The sequence below is a fragment of the Oncorhynchus keta genome, chromosome 20 (assembly GCF_023373465.1).
Source record: "Oncorhynchus keta strain PuntledgeMale-10-30-2019 chromosome 20, Oket_V2, whole genome shotgun sequence".
Lineage (NCBI taxonomy): Eukaryota > Metazoa > Chordata > Actinopteri > Salmoniformes > Salmonidae > Oncorhynchus > Oncorhynchus keta.
The window spans coordinates 20,364,249-20,391,612 of record NC_068440.1 but is presented as its reverse complement, the minus strand read 5'-3'; the positions used below and the strand labels follow the sequence as shown (position 1 = coordinate 20,391,612).

Here is a 27,364-nt window from a genome sequence, read left to right as displayed (position 1 = left end):
AATCAATGTTGAATTCAGGCTGTAACAATACGTCTAGGAGTGATGTGGGCTGCTGTGGCTGAATTGCCAGGGCTGAATTTTAGCCCCAGTCCGCCCCTGGGAGTAAGGGGGAGTGGAGGGCTGGATGAATGCAGGAGGAGTCCTTTAAGGATATCCCTGGTCCCTGTGAAGAGGGCCTTCATATGGGGTCTACCCCCATTTTAACTATTGCTTAGGCGTTCAAAGATTACCATTGCAATATTTTTTAGATTAATTAACCGCATTGATAGTTTACTAAAATTAAAACATATTTTAGATTTGATTTACACCATCCAATGTGACTATCGAGTATCATGCCTTGTTGTGCATGTATGAACAATGCTGTAATAAAAGTGATTATCTGCTGATATGGTTTTCATTTGATTTATTAGGATCCCCATTAGCCAATGGAGACACCTCGTCTTACTGGGGTCTGACACATAATGAAAAATACATTACAGACACAATACTTTACAAGTTACATTTAAAAGTAGTGTGTATCTGTCAATTACACATACATGTCAGTACAGACACACAAGTAGGCCACATGGGGGAGAGGCATTGCTTTATTTGTTTTTTGAAACCAAGTTTGCTGTTCACTTGTGGTATATAAGATGGGAGTTCCATGCACTCATGGTCCTGTATAAAACTGTGTTTACTTGAATTTGTTCTGGACCTGGGGACTATGAAAAGACCCCTGGTGGTATGTCTGGTGGGGTAGGTTTGTATGCAAGTTGACTACGCAAACTATTTGGAATTTCCAACACAGAAAAACAAGCGGTCAGTATTTCCTCAACTCAGCCAAGAGAGACTGGTATGTATAGTACTAATATTAGCCCTCTGATTACAATGAAGAGCTAGATGTGCTGCTATGTTCTGGTCCAGCTGCAGTTTGTTTTGCTACGTTGGTGGATATGTCTAATGAAAAATTAAGATACCAGCACGGGAAGTGCAACTTGAACAGAATAACTATTTAATAAGCCATTGTGTTGTTGCTACACACACAGAACTCTTTAATAAGCCCATGTGTTGTTGCCACACAGAATAACTCTTTAATAAGCCCTTGTGTTGTTGCCACACAGAATAACTCTTTAATAAGCCCTTGTGTTGTTGCCACACAGAATAACTCTTTAATAAGCCCTTGTGTTGTTGCCACACAGAATAACTATTTAATAAGCCCATGTGTTGTTGCCACACAGAATAACTCTTTAATAAGCCCTTGTGTTGTTGCCACACAGAATAACTCTTTAATAAGCCCATGTGTTGTTGCCACACACACAGAATTACTCTTTAATAAGCCCTTGTGTTGTTGCCACACAGAATAACTCTTTAATAAGCCCTTGTGTTGAAGCCACACACACAGAATAACTCTTTAAGCCCTTGTGTTGTTGCCACACACAAAATAACTCTTTAGTCCCTTGTCAAAACTAACCACATCACAGCTTCTCCAGTAACCACAACACCCTGTCTGTCTTTCACCTTGTTTCACTGAATTATTTATTGCATGAACACTTTTGACAAGTCAGCCAATGCTGCCCTCTGGCAGTGGGATGGGGAACTGTAAAAGTGTAAAAGTCCCAGATGTTTTTCTGCAGGGTCCAGAAATACAACTCATTGCAATTACCATTGTGACATTTACTAGTCTCTCCTGGGAACCTTGATTTGGGTCTGTGTGCTAAGACTAGGCATTTACCAACTGTCAAAGCTTCCATATGCATATACGCCCCCCACTCATAGGAACTCATACAGAGACAGGAGAATAGCAGATATAATTTATTAACCAGAATAACACTAAACAGAGCAAGATTGACTGAGAACAAGTCTCAATGATGATGGGTCTGTTTGAACTGCAGTCCACAGTAGCCACATGTGCCCACTTTAGTTTCTTTATCCTGGAGAAACACACAGACAGAAGACAGCAAACAGACATTAGCACAGTGGAACATCACATCAAATAGACCAATTAACTGTGTAGCGTGAAGCTGAAAAACAGGAACTCTACCTGATGTAAAGGCCTATTCACTTGATTCGTGCAAGCCACCAAGCGTGCCATGAGGTCAGGCACAGGGTGAGGTTAAAGTTCAATTTACTTGAACCCAGAAGTGGCACCCACTCCAAAGCACACCTCCATTGAAAAACAATGGCTTGCTTGGTGCAATGCCGTTCTTGCATGAGTCATGTGAATTCTATTTAAGATGGACATTTTTTAAACAATATCGCTACACCCACTCTTGTGCTTGTAATGTGGTCAGAGCTTATGAGCATTACCAGGTTGATGTAGACTCTTGGGTGGCCCAGGGCTCCTCCACCCTCATCACGACACTACTCTAGCTAGTGTGCACCTCGGGGACATGTAGAATAGCTAGTGTACACTTCAGAGAAATGTATAACCACTAGCCAGTGTACACTTCACAGTCATGTAGACTTACTAGAGTATACTAAAGAAATGATTACCAGGTTGATATAGACTTTGGGGTGGCCTAGTGCTCCTCCACCCCCATCACATGACACCACTCTGGCCTCAACGCCACTGACCGGCTCCTCAGCCACCAGCTTGATGGCAAAGTTCTTGTTCACCTGGAAACACACAGCATTGTAGTCCACTCTGTATTGTAGTAAACATTCACTCTCAGTGGACTGCTCAAGATATGCATTGTAAATCTATCAATGCCCGGCTTTAGGCCGTATCTCAACAGGTTGTTGTATGAATCAACAGCCCCTTAGCCATACGATTCAACTTCTACACTGAAGTCCCAGGGTTGCCATTGATGCCCTTCCAGACTGGATGTAGTTTTACCTCTTTCTGTCGTCCCACGAACCTGGCCCGCCTGGGATCATTTTCATCATACACCTGAAACACCATGCAGACAGACACTGATTAGGAACATCTCTAGTACAACCAGATATAGCTGGGATTATGATCTACAGTGCCTTGCAAAAGTATTCATACCCTTTGGATTTCTTCACATTTTATTGTGTTACAAAGTAGGATTCAAATGGATTTAATTGTCATTTTTTTCCCCAATAATATACACAAAATACTCTGTCAAAGTGGAAGAAAAATGTTAATATTTTAAAAATATTTATATAAATTATATAACTAAAATATAGTCTTTGCAAATGTATCCAGCTCCCAGAGTCAATACATGTTATAAACACATTCGGCAGCAATTACAGCTGGGCGTCTTCTTAGGGAAAGTGTCTAAGAGCTTTACATACCTAGATTGTGCAATATTAGCCCATACATTTTTCAAAAGTCTTGAAAGCTCTGTTAAGGCATTGGGGATCATGGCTAGACAGCAATTTCTTTGACATAGATTTTCAGGCAGATTTAAGTCAAAACTGGAACTTGGCCACTCAGGAACATGTACTGTCTTCTTGGTAAGCAACTCGTGTAGATTTGGCCTTGTGTTGTCGGTTATTGTCCTGCTGAAAGCAGAACCAGGTTTTCCTCTAAGATTTTGCCTGTGTTTAGCTCCATCCCATGTATTTCTATCCTAAAAAACACCCCAATATTTGCCAATGTCAAGCATAAAGGCTTTGCATTTAGGCTAAAAAAGTGTATTCCTTGGAACTTTTGTCACAGCATTACTTGATTGCCTTGTTGCATACAAGATTCATGTTTTGGAATATTTTCATTCTACTTTTCACTCTGGTCTTTTAAGTCATTATTGTAGAGTCACTACAATGTTGTTGATCCATCCTCAATTTTTCTTCACAGCCACTGAACTCTATAGCTGTTTTAAAATCACCAATGGCCTCATGGTAACATCTCTGAGCAGTTTCACTCCTGTCCTGAAGCTCAGTTCAGAAGGACGACTATCTTTGATGTGTCTGGGTGGTTTAATACATCATCCACAGGATAATTATTAACTTGACCATGCTTAAATAGATATTTAATGTCTGATTTGTTATTGTTACCCATCTACCAATCACTGCCCTTCTTTATGACGCGTTCAAAAAAAGCTCCCTGGTCTTTGTAGTTGAATCTGTGAATGAAATTCAATTCTTGACTGAGGGACCTGACAGATGCATGTATGGGGGACAGAGGAAGGGTTAGAAAAAAGATTAGAAAAATCATGTCAACCCCTATTATTATTATTTCTTCACACAGTGAGTCCATTATGTGATTTGTTAAGCCACATTGTACTCTTGAACTAATGTAGGCTTGCCTAAGCAAATTGGCTGAAAACTTAAGAAACAACTATATTTTAGTGCTCTAATTTGTATTATAAACTGGGTGGTTCGAGCCCTGAATGCTGATTGGTTGACAGCCATGCTATATCAGACTGTATACCACATGTATGACAAAAACAATTATTTGTACTGCTCTAATTACGTTGATAACCAGTTTATAATAGCAATAAGGCACCTCAGGGGGTTGTGGTATATGGCCAATACCACGGCTAAGGGCTGTATCCTGGCACACCGCGATGAGTCGCGCATAAGAACAGCCATTAGGGCCAATATACCTATACCATGGCTATACCACACCCCCCTGCCTTATTGCTTCATTCATTCATTTATTTATTATTTTTTTGTTCGATTTTTTTCTTCCACTTTGACATGACAGTATTTTGAGTAGCTTGTTGACAAAAAAAGAAAACATTTTAATCTCACTTTGTCCCATTTAAATGTGAAGAAATCCAAGGGGTATGAATACTTTGAAACGGCACTGTAGATACGAGATAACTGATCACATGTACATACATTACATGATCCCAGTTTAGTTTCATCACAACCATCAATAAAATAGCACAGGTAGCTATGTACAATGACACTCCAGCTAGTTAGCTAGTGTCATCTGCCTTTGCTCTGACTAGCTTTGTCTTGACCGAAGTGGCAATGCCTACCGACTGTGAAAACCCCACTACTATAGTGGGTGAGCAGCGAACTCAAAGTTGGACCAAGGGTGCAAATCCTAATTGATATCACCAACATCTAACACTATGCCAAAGGTTTGGTCGCGGTGCAAGTGTGTGCCGTTATTTCCGAAAATGACATATTTTCGGGGAAGCAAACACACACAAGCCTAACGTTAGAGCCTTAATATACCTGTCCAGTGTGGGTAACTTGCTCTCCAGTGGTCGACACTTCTAGACTGTAGCGCTGTACAGAAAGCGCCGATGTCTTCAAAGGTGATCCAAACACTTTAGCATTTCTACTGAAGGACAGAATCCGACGCAGCGCGGCCGCCATGTTTAAAATGGACTCTGTACCCAGGAGGCTTTGCAAAGAATAGGGAGATTCTCCGCCCTCCAAATACGTCCGCCTGGTCCAAGTGCCGGGAATTCCATTATATTATTCACGAATCGTTTGCAACCAACAGTAACATCATTATCATATTAAGGATTGGATTATTGTAAAGATGTGGTAGTTGATCAATTCAGCAACGCGTTACTGTTGAAATGAAAGCGAGAAAGTGTGTGAAGAATCAACACAGAAACTGCTAACGTTCGTGTGACCGTTCTCAAAGTCACTTACGTCACAGCCAGGAAGAAGCGATAGCTCTGCTGGAGAAGTCCTTCGGCAGTGTTGTTTTGATTAAACGGTGCATTCCAGGAGTTTATTCCCCTATATAACCCGGTATTGCAGATGAAAGGTTGGTGCATATTCAGTTACATTCAGAAAGTTATTCTGATCAAGTAATGGTACTTTGCATTTGCCTAATCGGGCAGTTGGAAAGACGATCGCTTGAGAATCGAGCATGAATCATGCGCTGTAAAGCTAGCTGGAATCTGCTGCTAGAGCATACAAAAATGTATATTCTCCAGGATAAGTAAAGCGTAATAAACACTGAACATTATATTTTTATCTGCATTATTTTTGCCTCCTCTCCAACACCACTCGTAGCTTAAAGGGCAGGATAGCTTTTCATCTATTTGCGTTCACCTGTCATGTTCAGTGATAATGGTGGAATGGGAAGGAGGTATCACAACTCCAAGCAGGTGAAAACAACTCCAAGCAAGTGAACCAAAATATATGTTCTCTCTCTCTCCAGACAGGTGTTGGTGACACCATGGCACCACTCCTGTTATACCGCATCGTCAGCTCCCTAACCTGCCATCTAACCCAGATAACCCTCAGCCGGATCTACCCTAGCACTGCCACCACCATCTCCCGCTGCCTCTCCTCCCTTACATCCTACCCAGCCAGAGGGCTCCTGACCCCGGGTAGACCCATCCAGCCCCTGGCCTCTTCTCCTCGATCTTCTCCCCAGGATGGTGGCTCCCTCCTAGGCCAGTGTCAGCACCTGGCCTGCCTCCAGCCCGCTTCAGGGATGAAAACCAAGAGCGCTCTGAAACGGCGCTGTAAAGATTGCTTCTTTGTGGTACGGCGGGGTCGTCTATTTGTGTTCTGTAAGGCTCACCCCAGACACAAGCAGCGACAGGGGTGAAGAGGAGCAGGGGGTGTATGGTCCTCTAAATTGTTTGTTACTTGAATTGCCACATTAAAGTTTTTGACTGATTGACCTTTTCCAATCCCGCTGTCTCTCACCTATCACCACCACCTCCCTGTCTTCTCTCTTTCTCAACAAGTCCCTTCTACTTTTTAAAACTACACAGTGGAGAAGAAGCTATTCTGATACATGTAGTAGTAGCTGGCTAAGTATGGCGGCATAAATGCACTGTTGCCTCAATGGAGAAAAGGTTGCTACTATGACAGCTAATGCACCTATTCATCATTTAGTGGTTTTAAATAACTTTGATGCTGATCCAATGAAGACACATTTGGTCTCCTAAACCTCGCTGGTGTGATATGACAGGAATATTTGGTCATGTTTCAATCATCCATAGCTTCCTATCTTTGTCTGCCATTCTTCATTTAATCAGGTAAGTTGACTGAGAACACATTCTCAATTACATCAACAACCTGGGGAATAGTTACAGGAGATGAATGAGACAATTGTAAACTGGGGATGATTAGGTGATTTATGGTATGAGGAACAGCTTGGAAATTTAACCAGGACACAAGGGTTAACACCCCTACTCTTACAATAAGTGCCATGGGATCTTTAGTGACCACAGAGAGTCAGGACACCCATCTAACTTCCCAATGAGGTATTGGGATATTTTTTTAGACCTGAGGAAAGAGTTCCTCCTACTAGCTCTCCAACACCACTTCCAGCAGCATCTGGTCTCCCATCTAGGAGACCAGGTCTCCCAAGCAGGACCAACCCTGCTTAGCTTCAGAAGCAAGCCAGCAGTGGGATGCAGGGTGGTATGCTCCTGGGATACCATTCATGGTTACTTATCAGAAAGAAGGTGATAAGTGAAAGCTATGTTGAGACTAGTATAGTCTTTTTCCACCTTATGAACTGTAGAAGTCATGTCCAATGCCACATGGTGGTGCCAAAACCTCATAATTATACTGTAGCTTACAAAACACGAACATTAACGCCATAAATATCCTCATAAAATACGCAGCAAGGACACACACGTGCACAATATCCTCTGCACTCTTCAAGTGTATGCCCTTTCAATAAGGATCTAAAGGTTCTATAGATCTTAATAATTGGGAAAACATTTATTGCTATCAAGTTTTTGGTTGCCATGGAGGTCATTTGGAATATCAAATAGGCATATTGCTTTCCTCCACTCCAATCATTTCTATTTCTGGATTCAATTTAATTATATAACTACTCACTGCAAATGAGTTGCAAAATGAATAGGAAATATAGTCAAGACGCTGACAAGGTTATAAATAATTATTTTAATTCAAATAATAATTGTGTCCTTCAAACTTTGCCTTCGTCAAAGAATCCTCCATTTGCAGCAATTACAGCATTGCCAATTTGTTGAGGTAATCTGAAGAGATTTCACCCCATGCTTCCTGAAGCATGTCCCACAAATTGGATTGGCTTGATGGGCACTTCTTAGGGTTGAGATCCAGTGACTGTGCTGGCCACTCCATTATAGACAGAATATCAGCTGACTGCTTCTTCCCTAAATAGTTATTGAATAGTTTGGAGCTGTGCTTTGGGTCATTGTCCTGTTGTAGGAGGAAATTGGCTCCAATTAAGCGCCGTCCACAGGGTATGGCATGATGTTGCAAAATGGAGTGTTAGCCTTCCTTCTTCAAGATCCCTTTAACCCTGTACAAATCTTCCACTTTACCACCACCAAAGCACTCCCAAACCATCACATTGTCTCCACCATGCTTGACAGATGGCGTCAAGCACTCCTCCAGCATCTTTTCATTTTTTCTGCATCTCACAAATGTTCTTCTTTGTGATCCGAACACCTCAAACTTAGATTCGTCTGTCCATAACACTTTTTTTCAAATCTTCCTCTGTCCAGTGTTTGTGGTCTTTCGCCCATCTTAATCTTTTCTTTTTATTGGCCAGTCTGAGATATGGCTCTTTCTTTGCAACTCTGCCTAGAAGGCCAGCATCCCAGAGTCGCCTCTTCACTGTTGACGTTGAGACTGGTGTTTTGTGGGTTTTATTTAATGAAGCTGCCAATTAAGGACTTGTGAGGTGTATGTTTCTCAAACTAGACACTCTAATGTACTTGTCCTCTTGCTCAGTTGTGCACCGGGGCCTCCTACTCCTCTTTCAATTCTGGTTAGAGACAGTTTGCCCTGTTCTGTGAAGGCAGTAGTACACAGCCCTGTATGCGATCTTCAGATTCTTGGCAATTTCTCGCGTGGAATAGCCTTCAATTCTCAGAACAAGAATAGAATGACGAGTTTCAGAAGAAAGTTCTTTGTTTCTGGCCATTTTGAGCATGTAATCAAACCCACAAATGCAGATGCTCCAGATACTCAAGTAGTCTAAAGAAGGCTAGTTTTATTGCTTCTTAAATCAGAACAACAGTTTTCAGCTGTGCTAACATAATCGCAAAGGGTTTGCTAATGATCAATTAGCCTTTTAAAATTATAAACTTGGATTAGCTGATACAATGTGCCATTGGAACACAGGAGCGATGGTTGCTGATAATGGGTCTCTGTACGTCTATGTAGATATTCCATTAAAAATCTGCCATTTCCAGCTACAATAGTCAATTACAACATTAACAATGTCTACACTGTATTTCTGATCAATTTGATGAAATAACATCATAATGGATAAAAAATGTGCTTTTCTGTAAAAAACAAGGACATTTCTAAGTGACCCCAAACCTTTGAATGGTAGTGTATATGTATATACACTATATATTCAAAGGTATGTGGACACTCCATCAAATTAAGTCCATCAAATTATGGGATTTGACTACACCCGTTGGGATTCGGCCACACCCGTTGCTGACAGGTGTAATATTGAGCACACAGCCATGCAATCTCCATAGACAAACATTAACAGTAGAGTGGCCTTATTGAAGAGTTCAGTGACTTTCAACATGGAACTGCCATAGGATGCCACATTTCCAACAAGTAATTTCATCAAATTTCTATCCTGCTAGAGCTGCCCCGGTCAACTGTAAGTGCTGGTATTGTGAAGTGGAAATGTCTAAGAGCAACAATGACTCAGCCTTGAAGTCATAGGCCACACAAGCTCGCAGAACAGGATCGGCAGAGTGCAGAAGCGCGTAACATTGTCTGTCCTCGGTTGCAACACTCCCTACCGAGTTACAAACTGCCTCTGGAAGCAATGTCAGCACAATTTTCATGGCCAAGCAGCCGCACAGAAGCCTAAGATCACCATGCACAATGACAAGCTTCAGCTGGAGTGGTGTGAAGCTCACCACCATTGGACTCTGGAGCAGTGGAAACACGTTCTCTGGAGTAATGAATCACGCTTAACCTCCTGGCAGTTTGATGGACAAATCTGGGTTTGGCAGATGCCAGGAGAATGCTACCTTCCCGAATGCATAGTGCCAACTGTAACATTTGGTGGAGCAGGAATAATGGTCTGGGGCTGTTTTTCATGGTTCAGTCTAGGCCCCTTAGTTCCAGTGAAGAAAAATATTAATGCGACAGCATACAATGGCTTCCAACTTTGTGGTTACAGTTCGGGGAAGGCCCTTTCCGGTTTTAGCATAACAGTCAATCAATCAAATGTATTTACAGTATAAAGCCCTTTTATATCAGCCGATGTAACAAAGTGCTATACAGAAACCCAGCCTAAAACCCCAAACAGCAAGCAATGCAGATTTAGAAGCACAGTGGCTAGGAAAAACTCCCTAGAAAGGCCAAAACCTAGGAAGAAACCTAGAGAGGAACCAGGCTATGAGGGGTGGCCAGTCCTCTTCTGGCTGTGCCAAGTGGAGATTATAACAGAACATGGCCAAGATGTTCAAATGTTCATAAATGACCAGCATGGTCAAATAATAGGTCTGGGACAGGTAGCACGTCCGGTGAACAGGTCAGGATTCCATAGCCGCAGGCAGAACAGTTGAAACTGGAGCAGCAGCATGGTCAGGTGGACTGGGGACAGCAAGGAGTCATCATGCCAAGTAGTCCTGAGGCAGGGCTCAGGTCCTCCGAGAGAGAGAAAGAAAGAGAGAAAGAGAGAATTAGAGAGAGCATACTTAAATTCACACAGGACACCGGATAAGACAGGAGAAGTACTCCAGATATAACAAACTGACCCTAGCCCCCCGACACATAAACTACTGCATCATAAATACTGGAGGCTGAGACAGGAGGTGTCAGGAGACAATGTGGCCCCATCCGATGATACCCCCGGACAGGGCCAAACAGGAAGGATATAACCCCACCCACTTTGCCAAAGCACAGCCCCCACACCACTAGAGGGATATCTTCAACTTGTCCGTGTAGACCAATTTTGGTTTCCAATCTCTCCAAAAGAATGTGGTGATCAATGGTATCAAAAGCAGCACTAAGGTCTAGGAGCACGAGGACAGATGCAGAGCCTCAGTCTGATGCCATTTAAAGGTAATTTACCACCTTCACAAGTGCAGTCTCAGTGCTATGATGGGGTTTAAAACCAGACTGAAGCATTTCATATACATTGTTTGTCTTCAGAAAGGCAGTGAGTTGCTGCGCAATAGCCTTTTCTAAAAATGTTAAGAGGAATGGAAGATTCGATATAGCCCGATAGTTTTTTATATTTTCTGGGTCAAGGTTTGGCTTTTTCAAGAGGTACTTTATTACTGCCACTTTTAGTGAGTTTGGTACACATCCGGTGGATAGAGAACCGTTTATTATGTTCAACATAGGAGGGCCAAGCACAGGAAGCAGCTCTTTCAGTAGTTTAGTTGGAATAGGGTCCAGTATGCAGCTAAAAGGTTTAGAGGCCATGATTATTTTCATCATTGTGTCAAGAGATATAGTACTAAAACACTTGAGTCTCTCTTGATCCTAGGTCCTGGCGGAGTTGAGCAGACTCAGGATAACTGAGCTTTGAAGGAATAAGCAGATTTAAGGAGGAGTCCGTAATTTGCTTTCTAATAATCGTGATCTTTTCCTCAAAGAAGTTCATGAATTTATTACTGCTGAAGTGAAAGCCATCCTCACTTGGGGAATGCTGCTTTTTAGTTAGCTTTGCGACAGTATCAAAAATAAATTTCGGATTGTTCTTATTTTCGTCAATTAAGTTGGAAAATAGGATGATTGAGCAGCAGTAAGGGCTCTTCGATACTGCACGGTACTGTCTTTCCAAGCTAGTCGGAAGACTTCCAGTTTGGTGTGGCGCCATTTCTGTTCCAATTTTCTGGAAGCTTCAGAGCTCGGGTATTTTCTGTATACCAGGGAGCTAATTTCTTATGAGAAATGTTTTTAGGGGTGCAACTGCATCTAGGGTATTGCGCAAGGTTAAATTGAGTTCCTCAGTTAGGTGGTTAACTGATTTTTGCCCTCTGACGTCCTTGGGTAGGCAGAGGGAGTCTGGAAGGGCATCAAGGAATCTGTGTTGTCTGTGAATTTATAGCATGACTTTTGATGCTCCTTGGTTGGGGTCTGAGCAGATTATTTGTTGCAATTGCAAAAGTAATAAAATGGTGGTCCGAGAGTCCAGGATTATGAGGAAAAACACTAAGATTCACAACATTTATTCCAGGAATTCAGGGAACTCATTTTTTTTGTAAATTGAAATTTGCTATCGGAAATGTTAGCAACACCTCCGCCTTTGCGGGATGCACGGGGGATATGGTCACTAGTGTAACCAGGAGGTGAGGCCTCATTTAACACAGTAAATTCAGTCAGGCCAATCACATTAAGATTATGATCAGTGATTAGTTAATTGACTATAATTGCCTTTGAAGTAAGGGATCTAACATTAAGTAGCCCTATTTTGAGATGTGAGGTATCATGATCTCTTTCAATAATGACAGGAATGGAGGAGGTCTTTATCCTAGTGAGATTGCTAAGGCGAACACCGCCATGTTTAGTTTTGCCCAACCCAGGTTGAGGCACAGACACGGTCTCAATGGGGATAGCTGAGCTGACTACACTGACTGTGCTAGTGGCAGACTCCGCTAAGCTGGCAGGCTGGCTAACAGCCTGCTGCCTGGCCTGCACCCTATTTCATTGTGGAGCTGGAGGAGTTAGAGCCCTGTCTATGTTGGTAGATAAGATCCTCCAGCTAGGATGGAGTCCGTCACTCCTCAGCAGGCCAGGTTTGGCAATCTAGTCTGCTGGAAAGCCACATGAAGAAGAATAATTCTTCTTTAACTGATGACCCTGCTGCCATTTCTCTGATAGGGCCTCTCCTGTCAGATAGAGCTACAACTTTCAAAGAAAATAATTCTAAATTATTATGACATCCAGACTGAATGAACAATAATGTTGAGCTATTTGCTGGATTATTGTCACCTACAGCCACATACAGTTTTTACATATTAAGGTAAACAAGAGAGACCCAAAGACGTCAAACTGAGTAACAAATTGACAGTTGGATCAAGTGAGAGTGCAAGCACTACATCTTCACACTCATACGCACTCAAAGGTATCTGGCACATCTCAAAGACACATTCCAGGAAGAGGTCATGTCCCACAAAACTCATATCAGTTGTCCCTGTGTGTGTCTGCCTGTGTCGTGACTCGTGTATGTATGTGTGTGGCATGTGTGCTGACATTCTGGCACCACTGTAAAAAAGATCCAACACCTTCCAAAGTGGTCAGTGTATGGCTCGCTACTACGCATGCGCAGTCCCAGTACATTGAAATTAGCCATCCTCGCTTCCCCGCCCCACTCAACGAGTTGATGTTTCTCGAGCATACATATACCTATCAGCGCCATCAGTACATGTGTCGCTAGCCTAGAAAGTCGGTTTCAAAGAAGCATTGCCTGTTTATTGTGGAATAGAAAACCCGTTGCGAACTGATAAGTGTTAGTTTATTTGTTTTCAGTTATGAAGTTGCCAGATGAGCAGCATCCTTCCTTGGAGATTAGAGTTAGGTCGGATTTGCCAACCCCTTTCAGAAATCCTTTCGTTCACGAGTTACGATTCACCCCCTTGGAGAAAATCAGGGTAAGCAACCGTTTAACTTTTGTTGAAATCGTATTTCATGAACATTAAAATGTGTTCTAATGTTATATTTTGCCAGCCAGTTTGTCAGTTAACGGCACTCTGTGCTACAGTAGCTATTAGCTAACTAGCATGCTAGTTAGGTACCTGATGTTCTGCACCCACCAAGTTTTCTGTGCGTTTCAAGCGTGCCGCTGCATGTTATGGTCGAAGCTGGTAGCTAGAATAATTGGTATATATTGACCATAAACTACATGTAGGGACTAAACTAAAATCTATACATATGGTGTATTTTATGGAGATTTGATTATATCAAGAAGAGTTTTAATTTACTTAACATCAGATAACTTTTTTGTAGCTATTGAATTGGTGATCTTGATTCTCGTAATTTGCATTTCAAACGTTGGCAGTGGATTTCCATGTCCAATAGCAGTTAACTGTAAAACTGTCCTAGATGACTGGGCAGCCTTCACTGAGGCTTGCCAACTGTGGCTTTTGAATAGATCTGGGTCACACAAAAAAGGTGTTTGAGCCAAGGAATGGAAAATTGAGTCCATGTGTTTACATTAAATGTTCCATGTGTTGTCTTTTGCCCACCTCTCTCACTCTGTCATCTCCCTCTGTCTTCCTTCCATCCTCAATTCAGTTCAAGGGGCTTTATTGGCATGGCAAACACATGTTTACATTGCCAAAGCAAGTGAAATAGATAATAAACAAAAGTGAAATAAACAATAAAAAATGTACAGTAAACATTAACTCACAAAAGTTCCAAAAGAACAACGACATTTCAAATGTCATATGTGTATATACAGTGTTGTAATGATGTGCAAATAGTACACAAGGGGAAATAAATAAACAGAAATATAGATTGTATTTACAATGGTGTTTGTTCTTCACTGGTTGCCCTTTTCCTGTGGTAACAGGTCACAAATCTTGCTGCTGTAATTGCACACTGGTATTTAAAAAAAAAGCTTTTGTATTTATTTAACTTTTATTTAACTAGACAAGTCAGTTAAGAACTAATTCTTTATTACAATGACTGCCTACCAAAAGGTCTCCTGCGGGGATGGGTTCTGGGATTTAAATATAAAATACATAAATTAAAAATATAGGACAAAAAACATGCATAGTCACTAACTGTACATTCATGTACATACTACCTCAATTGGGCCGACCAACCAGTGCTCCTGCACATTGGCTAACCGGGCTGCTTCTGCATTGTGTCCCACCACCCCCTCTTTACGCTACTGCTACTCTCTGTTCATCATATATGCATAGTCACTTTAACCATATCTACATGTACATACTACCTCAATAAGCCTGACTAACTGGTAGCCTCGCTACTTTTATAGCCTCGCTACTGTATATAGCCAGTCTTTTTACTGTTGTTTTATTTCTTTACCTACCTATTGTTCACCTAATACCTTTTTTGCACTATTTGTTAGAGCCTGTAAGTAAGCATTTCACTGTAAGGTCTACTACACCTGTTGTATTCGGCGCATGTGACAAATACTTTGATTTGATCACGACAAGAGCGACAACACTACATAAAGAGACTACATAAAGAGCATAGCAGCAACACAACATGACAATATGGTAGCAACACAACATGGTAGCAGCATAAAACAGGGCACAGACAACAGCACAAAGGGAAGAAGGTAGAGACAACAATACATCACACAAAGCAGCCACAACTGTCAGTAAGAATGTCCAATGATTGAGTCTTTGAATGAAGAGATTGAGATAAAACTGTCCAGTTTGAGTGTTTGTTGTAGCTCGTTCCAGTCACTAGCTGCAGCGAACTGAAAAGAGAAGCGACCCAGCGATGTGTGTGCTTTGGGGACCTTTAAAAGAATGTGACTGGCAGAACAGGTGTTGTATGTGGAGGACGAGGGATGCAGTAGATATCTCAGATGGATATGGGAGTTTATCAAAATGGGATTTGTTTTGGAATTCTTTGTGGGTCTGTTTTTAATCTGAGGCAAATATGTTTCTCTGATCATACATTTGACAGGAGGTTAGGAAGTACAGCTCAGTTTCCACCTCATTTTGTGAGCAGTGTGCACATGCACATAGCCTGTCTTGAGAGCCATGTCTTCATTCAGCGGCCTTTCTCAATAGCAAGGCTATGCTCACTGAGTCTGTACATAGTCAAAGATTTCCATAATTTTGGGTCAGTCACAGTGGTCAGGTATTCTGCCACTGTGTACTCTCAGTTTAGGGCCAAATAGCATTCTAGTTTGCTCTGTTTTTCTTTAAATTCTTTCCAATGTGTCAAGAAATGATCTTTTTTGTTTTCTCATGATTTGGTTGGGTCTAATTGTGTTGCTGTCCTGGGGCTCTGTCGGATCTGGTTGTATTTGTGAACCGAGCCCCAGGACCAGCTTGCTTAGGGGGCTCTTCTCCAGGTTCATTTCTTTGTAGGTGATTGCTTAGTTATGTACGGTTTGGGAATTGCTTCCTTTTTAGGTGGTTGTAGAATTTGTAGATAATTAGTGGGTATCTGCATAAATCTGTTCTGCATGCATTATTTGTGAATTCTTGGTTGGTGAGTGGAACACCATTATTTTTGTCTTACTGAGATTTACTGTCAGGGCCCAGGTCTGACTGAATCTGTGCAGAAGATCTAGTTGCTGCTTTTGGCCCTCCTTGGTTGGAGACAGAAGCACCAGATCATCAGTAGACATTTGACTTCAGATTCTAGTAGGGTGAGGCCGGGTGCTGCATACTGTTCTAGTGCCCTCACCAATTCCTAGATGTACACGCTGAAGAGGGTGGGGCTTAAGCTGCATCACTGTCTCACCCCCCCCCCGGCCCTTTGGAAAGAAATGTGTTTTTTGCCAATTTTAACCACACACTTCTTGTTTGTGTACATGGATTTTATAGTTTTGTATGCTTTTCCCCCAACACCACTTTCTCATGCATTTGTATAGCAGACCATCATGCCAAATTAAGTCTAGCTTTTTTGAAATCAATAAAGTACGAGAGAACTTTGCCTTTGTTTTTTTTGTCAGTATAGGTGTGCAGGGTGAACACGTGGTCTGTCTTACTGTAATTTTTTAGTAAAAAGACAATTTGACATTTGCTCAGTACGTTGTTTTGGCTGAGGAAATGTACGAGTCTGCTGTTAATGATAATGCAAAGGATTTTTCCAAAGTTGCTGTTGACGCATCGCCCCCAGTAGTTATTGTGGTCAAATTTGTCTCCACTTCTGTGGATTGGGCTGATCAGTCCTTGGTTCCAAATATTGGGGAAGATGCCAGAGCTAAGGATGATGTTAAAGAGTTTAAGTATAGCCAATTGGAATTTATGGTCTGTATATTTTGTAATTTAATTTAGGATACCATCAATCCCACAGGCCTTTTTGGGTTGGAGGGTTTGTATTTTGTCCTGCAGTTCATTCACTGTAATTGGAGAATCCAATGGGTTCTTGTTGATGTGTATCTGATCATGTATATGTTTTTGCTGTTTGTTCTTTGTTATTGGGCCAAAAAGATTGGAGAAGTGGTTTATCCATACATCTCTGTTTTGGATAACTCTTTGTTAGTTTAGAGTTTTCCAATTTTCCCAGAAGTGGTTAGATTCTATGGATTTTTCAATGACATTGAGCTGATTTCTGACGTGCTGTTCCTTCTTTTTCCGTAGTGTATTTCTGTATTGTTTCAGTGATTCACCATAGTGAAGGCATAGGCTCAGGTTTTCTGGGTGTCTGTTTTTGGCTGTATCGGTTTCTCAATTTCTTTCTTAGGTTTTTGTTAATTTTCTTAGGCTGTCTGCTTACCTTTTTTAGATGTGATAGGGAAGCTGAGAGGTCAAATATACTGGTTAGGTTTTCTGCCAAGTTTACACCTTCACTATTACAGTGACACCTCTCCCTCTATGCTCCCTCAATTTACCTGTCTCTTCCTCTCTCTGTGTATCTAGTAAGAATAATTGACTCTGTGCCAATATGTGATGGTCAGTCAATCACCAAATCAATATGGTCACATGCACACAGCTGTCCCCTTACTCTCTGTTTAGCCTTTCACACACAGCCTTGGGGCTTGGACATGCAGTTGTCAGTATCTGACCATGCTGCATAGGACAGAATGGCTGTAGCATACGGCATCATTCAGCAAATGATATATTTTGCTGCACCAAGTCTGTGTGTAGCTAGTTAGGATTCTGATGAGTGTGACATGTGGTTTGTCCTGTTGCTGTTACCAGACATAACTTACTACCAGTACAATAACGTTTGACAGTGTACCAATACTCGGCTAGTGTTCTTTCTGGAAGTGCAGGAAATGTGGTTTGTCCCGTTCCTGGCTTCATGGCCTCTCTGCTCTCTCACAGCCCCAGGACCAGGGTGTGTCCCAGTCACTCATCCATATACTGTTCACTACAGCAACGCTCTCCAATCCTGTTCCTGGAGAGCTACCCTCCTGTAGGTTTTCACTCCAACCCCAGTTGTAACTAATTAGATTCAGTTTATCAACCAGCTAATTATTGGAATCGGGTGTGCTAGGTTGGAGTGTTTGTTTGTATTTTCTTTCACCTTTATTTAACCAGGTAGGCCAGTTGAGAACACCTTTATTTAACAAGGTAGGCCAGTTGAGAACACCTTTATTTAACCAGGTAGGCCAGTTGAGAACACCTTTATTTAACCAGGTAGGCCAGTTGAGAACACCTTTATTTAACCAGGTAGGCCAGTTGAGAACACCTTTATTTAACCAGGTAGGCCAGTTGAGAACACCTTTATTTAACCAGGTAGGCCAGTTGAGAACACCTTTATTTAACCAGGTAGGCCAGTTGAGAACACCTTTATTTAACCAGGTGGGCCAGTTGAGAACACCTTTATTTAACCAGGTGGGCCAGTTGAGAACACCTTTATTTAACCAGGTGGGCCAGTTGAGAACACCTTTATTTAACCAGGTGGGCCAGTTGAGAACACCTTTATTTAACCAGGTGGGCCAGTTGGGAACACCTTTATTTAACCAGGTGGGCCAGTTGGGAACACCTTTATTTAACCAGGTGGGCCAGTTGAGAACACCTTTATTTAACCAGGTGGGCCAGTTGAGAACACCTTTATTTAACCAGGTGGGCCAGTTGAGAACACCTTTATTTAACCAGGTGGGCCAGTTGAGAACACCTTTATTTAACCAGGTGGGCCAGTTGAGAACACCTTTATTTAACCAGGTGGGCCAGTTGAGAACACCTTTATTTAACCAGGTGGGCCAGTTGAGAACACCTTTATTTAACCAGGTGGGCCAGTTGAGAACACCTTTATTTAACCAGGTGGGCCAGTTGAGAACACCTTTATTTAACCAGGTGGGCCAGTTGAGAACACCTTTTAACCAGGTGGGCCAGTTGAGAACACCTTTATTTAACCAGGTGGGCCAGTTGAGAACACCTTTATTTAACCAGGTGGGCCAGTTGAGAACACCTTTATTTAACCAGGTGGGCCAGTTGAGAACACCTTTATTTACCAGGTGGGCCAGTTGAGAACACCTTTATTTAACCAGGTGGGCCAGTTGAGAACACCTTTATTTAACCAGGTGGGCCAGTTGAGAACACCTTTATTTAACCAGGTGGGCCAGTTGAGAACACCTTTATTTAACCAGGTGGGCCAGTTGAGAACACCTTTATTTAACCAGGTGGGCCAGTTGAGAACACCTTTATTTAACCAGGTGGGCCAGTTGAGAACACCTTTATTTAACCAGGTGGGCCAGTTGAGAACACCTTTATTTAACCAGGTGGGCCAGTTGAGAACACCTTTATTTAACCAGGTGGGCCAGTTGAGAACAAGTTCTCATTTACAACTGTGACCTGGCCAAGATAAAGCAAAGCAGTGCGACACAAACAACAACACAGAATTACACATGGAATAAACAAACGTACAGTCAATAACACAATAGAAAAGTCTATATACAGTGTGTGCAAATGAAGATTAGGGGGGTAAGGAAATAAATAGGCCGTAGTGGCGAAGTCATTCCAATTTAGCATTAATACTGGAGTGTGAACTAGAGGTTGACCGACTATGATTTTTCAACACCGAGTCCGATTATTGGAGGACCAAAAAAAGCCGATACTGATTTAATTGGACAATTTTTATAAATATTTGTAATAATCACAATTACAACAATACTTGAATGAATAATGATGATTTTTATTTGAACTTAATATAATACATAAAATCTATTTAGTCTCAAATAAATAATGATACATGTTCAATTTGGTTTAAATAATGCAAAAACACAGTGTTGGAGAAGAAAGTTAAAGTGCAATATGTGCCATGTCAAATAAAGTTCCTAGCTCCGATGTATGAAAAGCTGGTGGTTCAATATTCCCAGTTAAGAGGTTTTAGGTTGTAGTTTTTAGGTTGTAGATATTATAGGAATTATGACGTGTCGACTATTTCTCTCTATACCATTTGTATATCGTATAGCTTTGACTATTGTATGTTCTTATAGGTACTATAGTATTGCCAGGCAAATCTCGGGAGTTCATAGGCTTCAAACAGCGCTGTGCTTCAAGCATTGCTAAGAGCTGCTGGCAAAACGCAGTCAAGTGCCGTTTGAATTCATTCTTACGAGCCTGTTGCTGCCTACTACCGCTCAGACTGCTCTATCAAATGTCAAATCATAGTCTTAATTATAATATAATAAACACAGAAATACGAGCCTTTGATCATTAATATGGTCCGGAAAGTATCACTTTGAAAACAAAACATTTATTCTTTCAGTGAAATACGGAACCGTTCCGTATTTTATCGAATGGTTGGCTAACCTAAGTCTAAATATTGCTGTTACATTGCACAACCTTCAATGTTATGTCATAATTATGTACAATTCTGGCAAATTAATTACGGTCTTCACACTGTTCGCAAGGAGCCAGGCGGCCCAAACTGTTGCATATACCCTGACTCTGCTTGCACTGAACACAAGAGAAGTGACACGATTTCCATAGTTAATATTGGCTGCTAACATGAATTTCTTTTAACTAAATATGCAGGTTTAAAAAATATATACTTCTGTGTATTGATTTTAAGAAAGGCATTGATGTTTATGGTTAGGTACATTTGTGAAACGATTGTGCTTTTTTCACATGAGCTTTTGTGAAATGACCCGTTTGGCGAAGTTGAAGTAGGCTGTGATTCGATGATAAATGAACAGGCACCACATTGATTATATGCAACATGGGACAAGCTAGTTAACTACACATGGTTGATGATATTACTAGGTTAACTAGTGATAATGTGAAGATTGTTTTTTTATGAGAACTTTAATGCTAGCTAGCAACTTACCTTGGCTCCTTGCAGCCACAAGGTCCTTTTGACGCTGCACTCGCATAACAGGTGGTCAGCCTGCCACGCGGTATCCTCGTGGATTGCAATGCAGTTGGCCGTAATCGGCATCCAAAAAGGCCAATTACCGATTTGTAATAACTTGAAATCAGCCCTAATTAATCGGTCGACCACTAGTGTGAACCTACAGGACAGTTGATCTCCAGGAACAGGGTTGGAGAGCCCTGCTCTACAAGGTCAGGAAACTGGCCTCCATTTTGGCACAGAACATTTTGTGCCAGAAGTGGAAGATAAACACGGCAAACAAGTTTACTCCTGCAGCAGGAGGCTTGCTTTACACACAAACTGCACACAGAGACAAGGGGCAGAACAGGACTCTATAAAGGAGCAGAAATGATTGAGACTTTAGAACAGCGTTCTAACAGCGTGCTTCTGAATCTGGTGCTAATTATTTCAGTCTCTGGATCTAGGCCAAGCCTCAGGAAATGTGCATTTCTATTCAACTGTATCATGAGCACGTTGACCTTTTTAAATTTTTGTTGTTGTATTTCTTAGAAGACAGTGTATCCAGTTGCATGTTTCTATCAAAGATTAAATCGAAATGATTGTTAAACTCAGATCAAGGTCATAGTTAGGCTAGTTGGACAGAAAGGTGCTGGAGGCTACTTGGGCCTATCAGAGATGTGAAGGTTGCTAGTTGAGTCTGTAAACTGTAGCAGGTGTCTAGTCTTGTTCTCACTAGCCTACTACCTGCTGTTACTGTGACGGTGTCAGGGTGTTTTCTGTTCTATGTACACACACAGGTTCATTTAAGAACCGTCTCTCTCTGCCTGAACATAAACGCTACTTCCCTTCGCCGCTGACCACAGATCCTTATGACTGGGTGATGTGTGTGTCTGTCACACCAACACGTGTAACCACATTCCTCCCTCGGGCCTCTCTCGCTCTCTCCCAGATGTCCTGTTTTGAAGAGGAGGTTACAAAACAACAAAAACACCCCATATGAGTTAACGTCACAATGAACCAAATAAAGTTGTCACTCACTTAATGAACAGCTGAGGGGTCTGTATTGTAGTGACTTGTCTCTGTCTGCCATTTTGCCTAATGATAGGCTTTGCATTCTTTGAGGTGTGTGTGTGTGTGTTGACATTAGGGTTAGTTTTGTATTTGTAGGATCCCCATTAGCTGCTACAAATTCATAACATTTGTCATAATTAGTTAAAACTAGAATGTTGAGCAATGTAATAAAGTAATGACTTTTCAAATAAGTTACCTTACACGCTATGTTGGCTGACAATTTGTTCCTTAAGAACCACATAGCATATCATTAGAGCAGTATTCGTGTTCTCAACTGGCCTACCTGGTTAAATAAAGGTGTTCTCAACTGGCCTACCTGGTTAAATAAAGGTGTTCTCAACTGGCCTACCTGGTTAAATAAAGGTGTTCTCAACTGGCCCACCTGGTTAAATAAAGGTGTTCTCAACTGGCCCACCTGGTTAGCTAGTTGCCTAACGTTAGTTGGCTACTTATACATCAAACTTGCCAGTATATTAACTATATGCTATCTAACTACCCAACGTTTATTGACCTGATTATTCCCGTCATTCTTAGCTAAATGGTATAGTCATTGTGCGTTCTCAATGGACATTCGGGTGCTTTCATAAATTCACTCTGGCTATCTACTCCGATTTCAGATCATCGTCTGAGTGCACCAGAGTGCAGAATAATGCATTTATGAGCGCTCCATGTCCGTTGACTATGGCTGCTGTTAGTAAACGTCGGCAAAAAAGCGTAATTAAGTCACCAACGCTATGGATAACATGACAACTGCCTCACCAGCTCTGCAAGTGCAAGTAAAATTGTCAGTGGTCTCATTTGTCTGGAAGAAGCTAGCCAACGTTAGCTTGGGTGCTTGACTGCCGCTGTAAGGTCAGAACGCTCAAATGAACTCTACTCCTTGGCCGGTGCTTCCAGTGTGCGCTTCGAGAGTGAATCAGTTTACAAATGGACCATCTGATTATTTAGGATAAAAACAACTTGAGGATTGATTCTAAACATCGTTTGACATGTTTCTACGAACTTTACGGATACCTTTTGGAATTTTCGTCTGCCTCTTATGACCGCATTTGAGCCATTGTTACTGAACAAAACGCGCCAAAAACTGCAGGTTTTTGGATATAAAGAGGGACTTTATCGAACATAACAAACATTTATTGTGTAACTGGGAGTCTTGTGAGTGCAACCATACGAAGATCATCAAAAGTAAGTGATTAATTTGATTGCTATTTCTGACTTTCGTGACTAGTCTACTTGGCTGGTTACTGTTTCTAATGTTTTGTGTGCTGAGCGCTGTCCTCCGATAATCGCATGGTTTGCTTTCGCCGTAAAGCCTTTTTGAAATCTGACATGGCGGCTGGATTAACAACAAGTTAAGCTTTGTTTTGATGTATTGCACTTGTTATTTCATGAAAGTTAAATATTTATAGTAATTCAATTTGAATTTGGCGCTCTGCAATTTCACCGAAAGTTGTCGAGGTGGGACGCTAGTTTCAGTGTTACTTGCCTCGACACGAGCATAGCAGTTGTTTAGCTCGACTTGTAGGCACGTGTCACTGGGCGGCTCTCGGCTGTGCTTCCCTTTTTGTAGTCTGTAATAGTTTGCAAGCCCTGCTACATCCGACGAGCGTTGGTGAATCATACTACACCGGCAATCTTAGTCCTGTATTGATGCTTTGCCTGTGTTGATGGTTTGTCGGAGGGTATAGCGGGATTTCTTCTAAGCTGCCAGATTAGAGTCCCGCTCCTTAAAAGCCGCAGCTCTACCCTTTAGCTCAGTGCGACTGTGACCTGTAATGCATGATTTATGATTAGGGTATGTTTATTTTTATTTCACATTTATTTAACCAGGTAGGCTAGTTGAGAACAAGTTCTCATTTACAACTGTGACCTGGCCAAGAATAAAGCAAAGCAGTTTGACACATACAACAACAGAGTTACACATGGAATAAACAAACATACAGTCAATAATACAGCTGAAGAAAATCTATATACAGTGTGTGCAACTGAGGTGAGATAAGGGCGGTAAAGGCAATAAATAGGCCATGGTGGCGAAGTAATTACAATATAGCAATTAAACACTGGAGTGATGAATGTGCAAGTAGAGATACTGGGGTGCAAAGGAGCAAGATAAATAAATACAGTATGGTGATGAGGTAGTTGGATGGGCTATTTGCAGATGGGCTATGTACAGGTGCAGTGATCTGTGAGCTGCTCTGACAGCTGGTGCTCTAAGCTAGTGAGGGAGATATGAGGCTTCAGTGATTTTTGCAGTTCCTTCCAGTCATTGGCACCAGAGAACTGGAAGGAAAGGCAGCCAAAGTAGGAATTGGCTTTGGGGATGTTTCTCAAGTGAAAAAATGTGCATGAAAACGAGTAGTCTCTCATTAAATGACATCAAACACAAGAGGTCCCTTCGTTGAAGAATCCCCATTGTTGACCAATCACCAACAAAGGGGCATAGACTTTGGCTACCGAACTTCGGCTTGCCTCGAAAGAAGTGTCGAAGACCAAGCGAACAAAGACATCACATGTCATAATATATGCACAAACTGTTTGGGATGGGAAGCATGCAGACACCCTTTTTAGAGGGCAGCAAGATGCTTGCCTGCTGGGTGGACTCCACCCCTACGTGTGTTTGTGTGTGTAGGGGGGGAGATACCCACCCCTAAGAGTGCGTGTGTGCAGTTGTCCGCATGTGTAGGGGTTGAGAAGCCTTTCCCTAATGGCCCTTGCCAACCCTGGAGGGAGTCCTACGTGTGTTTGTGTGTGTAGGGGGGGAGATACCCACCCCTAAGAGTGCGTGTGTGCATTTGTCTGCATGTGTAGGGGTTGAGAAGCCTTTTCCTAATGGCCCTTGCCAACCCTGGAGGAGGGAAGTGTGTGCTGTGCATTTTAAGGAAACAAAAGGCTTGCATCTAGTCTCTCTTGCATGCCTCCTCTCTCTCTTACACACGTCCACTGAGTCTCCTCCTGAATATTTCACACCACAAAGCTTTCCTTTTTAACTCCTTGAATCTTCCCTCACAACCAACATGGAGACCAGCTCACAAGAGTGCCAGTTGTAGAACACAACCCCTCGCTCCTTGCCCTAATCCTTTGGAATTAGCAGAAATGAAGGGTCCAGATAGGTAGAGGTTGAAATTACCTTCATTTTGAAACTCATCTGAAAATCAAGGACAGTTTTAATTTTATCTCTTGATCTCAATGACTTCACCAGCCAATTCTATATTAACCCCCAAAATGATTTTGCTAGTGAATCTTAGCTAACAGTTATTACATCTATAGGGTTTGCTATACTTCCAGGATCACAAGATGGCTAGCTAGTGGCCTTGAATTTTTCCCGGGTGATGTGATGAGAATCTGAGGAAGATATGCAACTTGTATAATTTTTTTTTAGTAGTGGGAACGATACTCCGCTGCCAAATGATTGTAAGGGAAACACTGATTCTACAGGAGGGATGGGTAGTCATAATTCTGGTAATGGAGTTATAACCTCAGTAGAATGGCTTCTAATATTTGTTATTATGCTGTTTGGATGGGTCCATTTACAGAAGGGGGTGGTGGTGGTCAGGATGGATCGTTAGGTGTTTTGGGGAAGGGGGGGGTCATAAACCAGCCCTATTAGTGTTTATTTATCTGGCCATGCTTTCTGCACCTGGGGCTCACACAGATGGATGGAGAGAGGGATTCAAGCAGAGAGATCGGGGAGAAGAGAAGGAATAGAGTCCCCTGGGAAATGAAAGAAGACCACATTGTAATGTAGGCAGGCAGAGAGGGAAGAGAAGGTATACGAGTCCCCTGGGAAATGAAAGAAGATCACATTCTAATATAGGGAGGAGAAGAGAAGGAATATAGTCCCCTGGGAAATGAAAGAAGATCACATTGTAATATAGGGAGGAGAGGAGAAGAGAAGGAATAGAGTCCCCTGGGAAATGAAAGAAGACTACATTGTAATATAGGGAGGAGAAGAGAAGGAATAGAGTCCCCTGGGAAATGAAAGACTACATTGTAATATAGGGAGGAGAAGAGAAGGAATAGAGTCCCCTGGGAAATGAAAGAAGACTACATTGTAATATAGGGAGGAGAAGAGAAGGAATAGAGTCCCCTGGGAAATGAAAGAAGACCACATTGTAATATAGGGAGGAGAAGAGAAGGAATAGAGTCCCCTGGGAAATGAAAGAAGACTACATTGTAATATAGGGAGGAGAAGAGAAGCAATAGAGTCCCCTGGGAAATGAAAGAAGACTACATTGTAATATAGGGAGGAGAAGAGAAGGAATAGAGTCCCCTGGGAAATGAAAGAAGACTACATTGTAATATAGGGAGGAGAAGAGAAGGAATAGAGTCCCCTGGGAAATGAAAGAAGACCACATTGTAATGTAGGCAGGCAGAGAGAGAGAGGGAAGAGAAGGAATAGAGTCCCCTGGGAAATGAAAGAAGACTACATTGTAATATAGGGAGGAGAAGAGAAGGAATAGAGTCCCCTGGGAAATGAAAGAAGACCACATTGTAATATAGGGAGGCAGAGAGAGGGAAGAGAAGGAATAGAGTCCCCAGGGAAATGAAAGAAGACCACATTGTAATGTAGGCAGGCAGAGAGAGAGAGGGAAGAGAAGGAATAGAGTCCCCTGGGAAATGAAAGAAGACCACATTGTAATGTAGGCAGGCAGAGCGAGGGGGAAAGATATATTTATAGAGAAAGCAATAGAGAGAACCGTGCATTATTGTGAGAACAACAACACCCTACTGTAACAGACAGAGGGTAAGAGGTCTCCAGATGATGGGTAGAAGAATAGAGGGGGGTGGGATCTTAAATGACAGTGGGCCTTGACATTGTGACCCTGTTATTTGGAGTGATGGCATGACATACACCCATATTCCTTCTAAGGGCGTGACATTTCAATAGTTATCTGCTTTGACCTTAATGATGTAAGCATCAATTCATTTCATACTAAATTAACTTATTTTTATTTAAACCTGAAATCACATTGGATAGTTTATTTATTTTTAATTTTTATAGCGTTTCTGTATGAGCTGTTGTGATCATGCTTACATAAGGAGCATAGAGTAAACAAGGAGAAAGCTAGGAGGGATGACTAGCTGTATGTCTGTCATTGCTGGATGGTCTTCTTCAACAGAGCAGTTCTTTATGGGTCAATCCAACTTCACGGAAAGAGATTCTTTCCCTGATGAAATGTGATCATTTGTACCTCTGTGTTTTTATGAATGAATGCATCACCATTTGATTTTGTCTCTCTCTCTCTCTCTGCTCTTGCCCCCCGCCTCCCCCTTTCTCAGATTGGTGTGATGACTGTGACAGTGTTCCCAGTACGGTTGTTCTTTGCAGTGTTCCTCATGTTGCTGGCCTGGCCCTTTGCCTTCGCTGCCTCTCTGGGACGATCTGAACTGGCCGTGGAGACCGAGACCTGGTGGAGGAGGTGTGTGTGTGTGTGAGAGAGAATTATATATCAATTCCAAATCAAATTTTATTGGTCACATACACATGGTTAGCAGATGTTAATGCGAGTGTAGCGAAATGCTTGTGCTTCTAGTTCCGACTATGCATATATATATATATACAGGCCGTAATTGCATTCTTAAAGAGATTCTCCGGTAATTGTGTGTACTTTTT

The 27,364-nt window shown here is 41.9% G+C and overlaps 3 protein-coding genes across 3 annotated transcripts in view; 2 read left to right on the top strand and 1 right to left on the bottom strand.

Moving 5' to 3' along the window:
* Positions 1-1,776: 1,776 nt before the first annotated feature.
* Positions 1,777-5,217, bottom strand: ndufs6 (NADH:ubiquinone oxidoreductase subunit S6). The gene is made up of 4 exons (XM_035765775.2): positions 5,074-5,217; positions 2,816-2,869; positions 2,473-2,595; positions 1,777-1,910 (listed from the first exon to the last, which is right to left on the bottom strand). The coding sequence occupies exons 1-4, from the start codon at positions 5,215-5,217 to the stop codon at positions 1,842-1,844; spliced, it is 390 nt and encodes a 129-aa protein (XP_035621668.1). The 3' UTR covers positions 1,777-1,841.
* A 255-nt stretch (positions 5,218-5,472) lies between these two features.
* On the top strand, positions 5,473-6,487 carry LOC118378793 (39S ribosomal protein L36, mitochondrial-like). The gene is made up of 2 exons (XM_035765776.2): positions 5,473-5,620; positions 6,020-6,487. The coding sequence occupies exon 2, from the start codon at positions 6,038-6,040 to the stop codon at positions 6,413-6,415; it is 378 nt and encodes a 125-aa protein (XP_035621669.1). The 5' UTR covers positions 5,473-5,620; positions 6,020-6,037; the 3' UTR covers positions 6,416-6,487.
* Positions 6,488-13,107: 6,620 nt separating this feature from the next.
* Positions 13,108-27,364, top strand: part of LOC118399534 (lysophosphatidylcholine acyltransferase 1-like) — a 42,789-nt gene continuing 28,532 nt past the window's right edge. The window contains exons 1-2 of the mRNA XM_052472257.1: positions 13,108-13,394; positions 27,031-27,170. Coding sequence (XP_052328217.1) covers positions 13,275-13,394; positions 27,031-27,170 — 260 coding nt within the window. The 5' untranslated portion in view covers positions 13,108-13,274. The remainder of the gene's footprint in view (positions 13,395-27,030; positions 27,171-27,364) is intronic.